The sequence below is a fragment of the Quercus robur genome, chromosome 8 (assembly GCF_932294415.1).
Source record: "Quercus robur chromosome 8, dhQueRobu3.1, whole genome shotgun sequence".
Classification (NCBI taxonomy): domain Eukaryota; kingdom Viridiplantae; phylum Streptophyta; class Magnoliopsida; order Fagales; family Fagaceae; genus Quercus; species Quercus robur.
The window spans coordinates 64,663,014-64,672,420 of NC_065541.1; the positions used below are offsets into that span (position 1 = coordinate 64,663,014).

The window sequence follows — 9,407 nt, forward strand, 5'->3', positions numbered from 1 at the left end:
TCCAAAAAAGCGAAATTATCATTACGCGGGCAACGAACAAAAAACAAAATAATATCAGATAATTCAGTTTGCCTCTCTCTTTAGCTATAGCTCTCACAGTCTCACCGGATAAGCCTTTGGCTCTGAATTCTTCAATTTTATTAAACCCTAATAATTCAAATCTCTCTTTCTTTTCTATGGCGCTAGGGTTTCAATTGGATTGAAAAGCCCTCTCTACGTTACGCTCCAAGAGAAAAATAAAAAAAATGAATTTTCCGGCAACTTTTCGCGGGAATTTCGTCCCCATATCGCAGTGCAGCTCTTGTTGTGATTTTCGTTTTCGGCCCTATTTTGCTTGCTCAACTGGTTCTCGGCGAAAACGGTGTCGTTTCAGTACCTTGAAGTCGTACCAGGTTTCGAGGTAACTGTTTCGAATGGTATAGTGATTTATATAAAGGTTATCGAATTTAATTCATTAAAGTTTTGATTCATTTTGGTTATTGATATGTTAGATTAAGACTTTGTGGGAAGCGAGAGATTGCGTGTAGAGTGACTGATTCTGAGACACAGACTGACCCAGATAGCAATGACGATAAGGTACAACTTTTTAATATATTTATGATAGGTTTGGTTTGAAATTTACCATATTGATGTACCATATTATCAGTAAAACTTAGTTACAGATACTTAGGTGCGTGATAACTTATGGGTTGTATTAACCAATGTGGAAAAACCAATGTTATCTTTTTCAATGACAATTAAATTTAACCATGTGGTTTATTGGTTGACACAACCATATTGTTGAATTCAATTGGGTAACCATGTTGATTTTTCCCATTAAGTTAGGTCACTTATGGTTGCAATAAGTTTAGATTTGAATTTGAATTTCGTTTCTTTGGGATTGGAAAACTGTGCTTTTATTGTGGAATTGGAACTTGGTGTTATTAAGGCCTATGGTGAATGATGCAATTTAATTGCTAATTTGGAATTAGAGCCCACACAATCAACTAGAGCTTGAGTTTAAAATTTTGACTTGATTTTGTTTTATGCAACAGGTGAAAGCATAACCGATCTTTTAGAACACTCAGTGCATTTCCTAGAGGGTACTCTAATTATGACTGCTCATATTAAATCCAATTATGGTTGCATGAAGTGATGCTATTTTGTTTTCGAAGTGTTTGTTTGTAACTCTTTTTCTTTATTTTATTTTTTATTTTTTAAGTTTCCAAATTGTGATGTTCAATGCATTATGTAAGGATTTAATGACGAATTTTTTTAGAAAGTGATATAGAAATCATGACTAGACATTCATCTTGTCATGCACTTCCTTGTAAAATTTGTTCTTTACATAATTTCTATTCTTGGTTCAATAAAACAGAATTGTTCTTTTCAACATTGTTATACCCTTTATGGATTTGGATATTATCTGGTTATTTCTAGGAAAAAGAATTACATAAAGATGGAGAAAAGTCACCTTCCACTTCTTCCTTTGTGCAAAATGACCCCCAGCTTGATTCTCAGCCTATTAATGGGGAAAAAATAAACAATAGTGATGAGGAAAATCAAGCTCAAGGTGGTGTACAGGTACTTTTCCCTAATATATGGAATCACTACTTCACCCTTGGAATAGTCTAATTGTTATATTTACTTCTTGATCAGAATATGATTGCATTCCCAAGCAATTGGATGTCATTTTCATATTATGCGTATTTTCCTTTTCAAATTCTGCTTTTTTAAAGGGGAAATGGCCCCTGGCCACTTTGTATACAAAAAAAAGGAAGAAGAAAAGACTCCTACATGCAAATTAGCCCTTTTACTTGCATTCATGACTTATGTACTTTGGCATAAATCTATCTCCTCAAGGGTTCATGTAAGACCTGCAATTTGGACATGGATTTAGCATTTGAATCCCACTATGAAACTTCCATCTTTAGGCTGATTATAAAGTTTAATTCCCAAATAGAAAAGGTAGCATATTTAGGATTGGTTCTCATTGTAGGATTTTCTTTATTGTCAGAAAGTTGTTCTAGTGAGCATGGCATTCTGAGCCTTACCGTCTTAAGATTTTGTATGAAACAGGATGTTGATAGTGTAGAAATTGCTAGTGGATCTCCTCTGCCAGGTGTGAAGGTGATTGTGATGAGCACTGTAATATTTCCTGCATAAGAAAATATTTCTGTTATTTATCTCTCCTTTATGACATTTTGTTAGTAAACAATTTCTGAACAGCCACAGCAACTGGATGAATCAATCAGGATTTCAAAGGAAACAATTGAAATTCTTAAGAATCAAGTATTTGGCTTTGATACTTTCTTCATCACAAGCCAGGATCCATATGAGGTGAGATAAACATCGATAGCTTTGAATTCCATCCCCACTTCCTCCCATAATGGCAGGTTGTCAACTTCCATTTGAAGGGAAGTTTAAAAAATACAAGTTGCAATATCTATTAGGAACTTCACTTGATTCAGGTTCATATCAATGTTTTATTGGGGATTAGAAATTCTTTTTGGAATTATGTACCTCTCTCAGGTAACTTTGAGAGGAATCAAAGGATTATGCTACAATAGATGATATTGATAACCATTGGAAGTCGTGTTGTACTCTTTCTAGCCCCAGTAATCCTACATCTCTCTCTTGTTATATATGGCTTAGTTTTTTTTTTGGATAAGTAATAAGATTATATAAATCAGGAAGAATGAGTCTCCCAAGTATAGTTTTTTTTTTGATAGGTAAACTCTATTAGTATCTTCATCATAAGCATGTTGAGATTATCGTGTTACTTTTGCTAGGGTGGAGTCTTGTTTAAAGGAAACCTGCGAGGACAGGCTGCAAAAAGTTATGAAAAGATAAGACAGAGAATGCAGGTACTTGTAACCCCCCCACAACAACCCCCCCCCCCCCCCCCCCCCCCCCCCCCGCCTCCCTTCTTTTGTTTACATTTATGAAGGTTCTTGTTGATTCTTTATTCAACTCAATCTCTACACCATCTATTTTAGGATAAATTTGGGGATCTATATAAGCTTTTTTTTCTCATCAATCCTGAGGATGATAAACCAGTTGCAGTTGTTGTTCCACGAATGACCTTGCAACCAGAGACAACTGGTAGTTATTCAGCTCCTGCATTGAAGTTACTTTTATTTTTCTTTTAAATTTATTTATTAGAATTTCCATCACGTGCTGTAGGGCTGAATGGCTAACAGACAGCCTATGATTTTTGTACTATAATGGACTTGGTAATATGTTGCAGCTGTCCCAGAATGGTTTGCTGCTGGGGCCTTTGGATTGGTCACAGTGTTTACCTTACTGCTTCGAAATGTGCCTGCATTGCAGTCCAACTTACTGTACGCAATCCCTTTTTGTATGTTTTATATGATATTCTTAAGTAAATGCAAAGCATGGTTTGTTTTTAACCCTCAAATCAATATTACTTTCTTGTTCATTTTTCCATTTTAGATAGTAAGCTTTTCAAATTTTATTAAATGCTCGTCATATTTTAGATATAGATCTTTTTTTTTTTGTGAAGTAAACAAATTTATTCAAGGCCGGTACTTCCAAGATGATATTGCTATGCAATTATGTGATTCCTTTAAGCTGAGCTTAATTTTAGTCTGTGAGGATGATGACTTCATCCGATATTTCTCTTTTACTTTGTTGCTCTTTTGCAAGGACATTTCCACTTTGTCATTATTGTTCTTTTTGTTAAACCTTTGTTTTATTTAATTGGAGAGTTTCAGTTGATTATCTACTTGAAATTTTCAACTGTGAATTCTGATTGGCTGTTTTGTAATCCTTATATTGATGTAAGTCTACATTAGCTGTATATTTTTTTTCTGACTATGAAGGTTATGATATTAATTTCTCAGATCAACTTTTGACAATCTCGACTTGTTAAAGGATGGGCTACCTGGTGCCTTAGTAACTGCACTTGTCCTGGGGGTACATGAAGTCAGCCACATTTTAGTTGCAAATAGTACTGGAATTAAGCTTGGGGTGCCCTACTTTGTTCCTAGTTGGCAGGTGATATATATGATCGTCCCGTATTAATTCTTTTCTATAAACAAATATTTTATAATATTTTATTTTATTTTTTGCATTTAAGTTGGTGGATCTTTGTTTCCATCTCTTAGGTGAAGTTTTCAAGTCTGCACAAATCCGGATCTTTATCCCATTTCTCCTGACATACATATCACTAGAAGCCAGTAGTAAAGCTGCATTTTGATTCAACTTGACTGGAGAATGACTTCTAACTGCTGCTAGATTGGCTTTAAAAAATCTAATTAGGAAACTATCTTCTGGAACTGTAATCTTCTATACCCAGCAAAATATAAGTGCAGCATCTGACTTTATTTTTTATTTAGTCTAGTTACAAGTTGCAAGAAATGCCGAAGAAAGTTTAAACAATGGATAATGGATGTGATTTAACTTAAGGTGTAGTTAGAATGAGTATATTAGTTCTTCATTTCTTCTGACTTTTCTGCTAACTGTTTTGAAATGGAATTACTTTAACCATCATGCCCAAAGATATTTGTACAGCAAACTGGTCTCATTATTACCGGTCAGATTGCGACTGTTTTGGCTGTTAAAGCCATGCTTTCTTCTGTAAAGTGGGCTTTCTTTTTTGTTTTTTGTGAGTAAATTGTGTATTGAAAATCTAACGAGTTGTTTTGGTGGCAGATAGGCTCATTTGGTGCTATTACAAGGATTGTAAATATTGTATCTAAGCGTGAAGATCTTCTAAAGGTTGCAATAGCAGGACCTTTAGCTGGGTTTTCGTTAGGTCTTGTTCTTTTGCTTTTAGGGTTCATCTTACCACCAACAGATGGTCTTGGTGTTGTTGTTGATGCTTCTGTATTTCATGAATCGCTTCTTGCCGGCGGCATTGGTAAGCTCTTACTTCGAAAATATGTTGCATGCAGAGACTGAGAGATGTAAAGACATTAAATCATGGGTTGGAGGAGCATCTCAATTTTCTTTTTTCTTTTTTTCTTTTTTTTTAAATTCCTGAATATGCCAGCAATCATATTTATTTTTCAAGTCTTGTGCATTCTATATTTCAGCAATCATGTTATTGTTTTCATTAATTTGGAGATACATCGTTGTATACTTAAATTGACTCTTGCTTCTTTTATAGCAAAGCTGCTTCTTGGCAACGTGCTCAAGGAAGGCACTCCCATATCTGTTAATCCTCTCGTGATATGGGCATGGGCTGGACTCCTTATTAATGCCATCAACAGCATCCCTGCAGGAGAGCTTGATGGGGGGAGAATCTCTTTTGCCATATGGGGAAGAAAGGTATGCAATTTGAAGTTGAATATATTACTGGAAATTCATTTTTACATGGCTAATAAGCTGGCTAAGATCCTTGACACACCTAAGCTACTATGAAACTTCAAAATATAGAGAGTGAAAAATTGCTGAACTGATTAAAAATAAAAACATTTGCCAGGCTTCATCTCGCATCACAGCTGCCTCAATTGTGCTGCTTGGATTATCGTCACTCTTTAATGATGTGGCATTTTATTGGGTTGTTCTGATATTCTTCTTACAGAGGGGGCCAATTGCTCCACTTTCTGAGGAAGTAACTGATCCTGATGGAAAGTATGTTGCCCTTGGAGTACTAGTTTTGTTTTTAGGTTTGTTGGTATGCTTACCATACCCATTTCCCTTTACAGATGAAGTAATTACAAGTTTCTAGTAACACTTCCTTATATAATTTAAAAGATCTTATAGAATTAAAGAATCCATTTTTGTAGGATTTGTCTTAGAAAATTACTCAAATGTATTGGTTTGACAGAAATAATATTTCATAAAGATGTCTCCATGCTTTCTTAATTTCATCATTAATGAAAAAAAAAAAAAGGTCTCTCAAGATTTTTTCTTGTGTCTATAAGCCATTTTGGATATTATGGTGGAAACATGGATTTTTTTAGAAAATAACTATAAAATCCAAACAATATCATTAGTTAGGAAACGTTTCAAACTAATTTGGTTTCTAATAATTCGAGTCTAGAGGACTCGATTTTTGGGTTATAAAATTGAGTATATTGTACTCGAGTTTCTTGTTTTGCCAGCAGCTGAGGTGGCCAGAGAGTCCACGTAGGCCAGAAATTGAGCTCATTGGAGTCGGTTTGTAAGCCAAGAAACCGAGTTCATTGGAGTCGGTTTGTAAGCCAAGAAACCAAGTTTATTGAACTTGGTTTGCAAGCCCAGAAACCGAGTTCATTGGATTCGGTTTGTCAACCTATAGATCATCAAGTGCAATTGTGTTATTGACAAATTTATAACGTTCAATCAACATCAATCACAAAACTTTGCGTATGAAATGTCAACAATACTAACCTCAACCAAATTTGCATATACTCACCTTTAGTAATCTTACAAAAATAGTCATTACCAATTTCATATTCTTTAAAAATTCCAAATTATTCTAAGGGCATGACTTTCAAAACCCATTCAAATAAGTTATGATGAACAAAAATATTATATACCAACCAGTTATCCATTGAAATCTTTGTTACAAATCTTAAACAAATATATCTTGAAATAATTTATGGTAAAAAGACTACTATCTTAGGTATCAAACTCATAATCCATTTCATATCCATGATAAAGACCTAAAAGTACTAAATATTCCTAACAATTGATCACAATATTTAGTACTAAATATTCCCAATAATTAATCACAATATTAATTTTTTAAAAAAACTTAGCATATTATCACAATATTTACACTAACAAACAAAACAAATATTCCCATATGTTGTAATAACATAATAATCACAATATTTGGTACTAAATATTCCCAATAATCACAATATTAGTTTTTTTTTTTAAAAAAAACTTAGCAAATAATTTAATCACAATATTTACACTAACAAAAAAAGATTTCCCAATATGTTGTAATTTAATCACAATTATTTACTAAATATTCCCAATAATTAATCATAATATTACTAGTCATTATAGATATTTTTTCTTAAGTAGATTTATGATCTTATATAAATGTGTCCTAATATTAATTTCAAAAAAAAAAAAAAAGCAATTAATCACAATATACTAACAAATAACAAAAACAAAACTTTTCCTAATATGTTCTAAATTTTTCTTAAAAAAAAAAACTAGCAAATAATCACAATATTGTAAAAACATTACTTGAGAGTGTTGTGTGAGATAAGTGTTCTGTGAGTGCAAGTGAGAGTTTAGGAAAGTTGTTTCATAGAGCTGAGTTTTTGAAGAGAATATAGTATAGAGCTAAGTTTCTGAAGAGAATATAGAGTTGAAGGACCCATGGCAAGGAGGAAAACAGGTCCCAGCTGGGACCCACGGCAACACATGGAGGGCTGGGGACTATTCATGAAAATTGAATCCTCTAGACTCGATTTGGGGTAAGCCCACATGACCCTTGATGCTGTGGGATGAGACTGATGATGCTGTGAGATGAGACTGATGAGACTAGGAAATCGAGTTCCTTGGACTCGTTTTTTATACATAGAAACCGAGTGCAGAGGACTTGATTTATATGTATAAAAATCAAGTCCAATGAACTCGGTTTCTGGGCTTAGAAACCGAGTCCAATGAACTCGGTTTCTGGCCTACTTGTACGCTCTAGCCACTTTAGCTATTGGCAAAATAATAAAATAACAATCCAAAAATCGAGTCTTCTGGACTCAAATTGTTAGAAACCAAATTACTTTGAAACGTTTCCTAACTAATGATATTGTTTGAGTTTTGTAGTAATTTTTTAAAAAATCCCTGGAAACATTGGTTCTTGAAGATTCTTTTTGCCTTTTATTTCCCCCCATTATTTTTTACCCTTTTTTTGGGTCAATAACGACAAATTTATTAAGAAAAGGCAAAAGATGCTCATCAGAATCAACAAGGGAGCAAAGTGGGACTGTGGGAGAGGTGATGAATTGGGGTCCAAGTCTGTCAAAAGGATGTCCAACGGGCTAAATTATGGGCCAAACAATTGTTAGCTCTAGGAAAAAAAATAAAAAAGATCAAGCAGGAAAATCACAATTAGGGCTTTTTCATGAGAATCTCTACAGATAGAGGCTAGGAAAGATCTCGTGTTAGTATCGGCATCAAAATTGAACTTGGATCAGCCTATGGGAGGAGACTAGGTAGGAGGCTGCTTTGGATAGTAGTAGAGGCCCGGGCTTCTACGTGTGAGTCAGAAGCTTTATTGATCCCAATGGTAAACAAGTGTATACAAAATTTTATTATCCTTTGGGTACAGTTTATTTAATTTTTCGCTGTAAATGTGTTAAAGTATAAAAAAAAAAAGTAAGAAAAAGTGAGGTTTTAAAAAGTTGTACATAAAAGCTAAAGACTAAGCTTATAAGCTAGCTTTTTGTTTATTTTAGGTAATGTTTGGAGGTTTCACACTACATTTTGGGTCTGTTTGGATAGAACTTATTTTGCTGAAACTGAAAACTTAAAACTGAAAATACTGTAGCAAAATAATTTTTAAATGTGTGAATAGTGCTGTGGGACCCATTTTTAATAAAAAAGTTGATAAAAAGTGGAGTTTGTGGGACCCGTGAACAGTGCACAAGTGCACTGTTCACAGAGGACCGGGTCAACAATTGCTGCTGGGGAGAATAAAAAAAAAAAAAAAAAAAAAAAAAAAAAAAAAAACGCAGAAAACGTGAAACGTAGACGCGCAACGCTCTATACAAACACACACTTTATCTCAACTTTATTTCAAACTAGTCACTAACCCGTGCTATGCACAGGATTTTATCTCAACTTTATTTCAAACCAGTCGCTAACCCGTGCTATGCACAGGAACCTACCTATTTGAAAGGTAGACTAAAATAATTTTATAAAAAATTCAAGAAACTACATCATTGCATGAATTGCTCTTATATGACTTTAATTTGTGTTACAATTTGATGAAGAAGATATTGATTGAATGTGCAATAGCTTACAAAAAATTTATTTAAATACTGCAAAGAAAATAACTCAAAAATTCATATATTAAAACTTTTAAAAGACCAAAAAATATTAAAGAATCAGATGATTCACTGCCTCGAAATTATTGAAACAAAACAAAATATATATGATTAAACAATAGAGAAATATAAGAAAAAGATGGGTTACATTCAAAAGAATAATTTCAATTATTGCAAGCTTTTTTATCTTGTAAAAAAGGGCTAAAGAGAGTTTAGTGGTTTATGTACAAAAATTACTTTTTAAAAAATACATGAAAAACCATAATATATATATATATATATATATATATTAACAAAGCAGAGGAGAAGAAAATAATATAAGAAGAGCTCATACCTCTACTTGGCTTTAAAAAAAAAAAAAAAAAATTGGGGTTTGCTTTGCTTTTATAGTGTTCATGATTAACTTCGCAAATTTGGAGATAAATTATCAATGTTTCAGTTTGAGTTTAAGTTGGACTTGTTAGAGAG

The 9,407-nt window shown here is 33.3% G+C and overlaps 1 protein-coding gene across 1 annotated transcript; it reads left to right on the top strand.

Annotated features, from left to right (window-relative positions):
- Positions 1-22: 22 nt before the first annotated feature.
- Positions 23-5,814, top strand: LOC126697693 (probable zinc metalloprotease EGY2, chloroplastic). The gene is made up of 12 exons (XM_050394773.1): positions 23-400; positions 492-576; positions 1,420-1,563; positions 2,059-2,109; positions 2,209-2,319; positions 2,772-2,846; positions 2,979-3,084; positions 3,230-3,323; positions 3,846-3,999; positions 4,657-4,864; positions 5,114-5,274; positions 5,429-5,814. Exons 1-12 carry the CDS (start codon positions 246-248, stop codon positions 5,675-5,677), a joined length of 1,593 nt encoding a protein of 530 aa, XP_050250730.1. The 5' UTR covers positions 23-245; the 3' UTR covers positions 5,678-5,814.
- Positions 5,815-9,407: the final 3,593 nt, after the last annotated feature.

Coding starts and splice junctions, on each gene's coding strand:
- LOC126697693 (XM_050394773.1), top strand. CDS start 246: ATGAATTTTCCGGCAACTTTTCGCGGGAATTTCGTCCCCATATCGCAG. Junction 401..491: donor AAGTCGTACCAGGTTTCGAG/GTAACTGTTTCG, acceptor TTGATATGTTAG/ATTAAGACTTTGTGGGAAGC. Junction 1,564..2,058: donor AAGCTCAAGGTGGTGTACAG/GTACTTTTCCCT, acceptor TGTATGAAACAG/GATGTTGATAGTGTAGAAAT.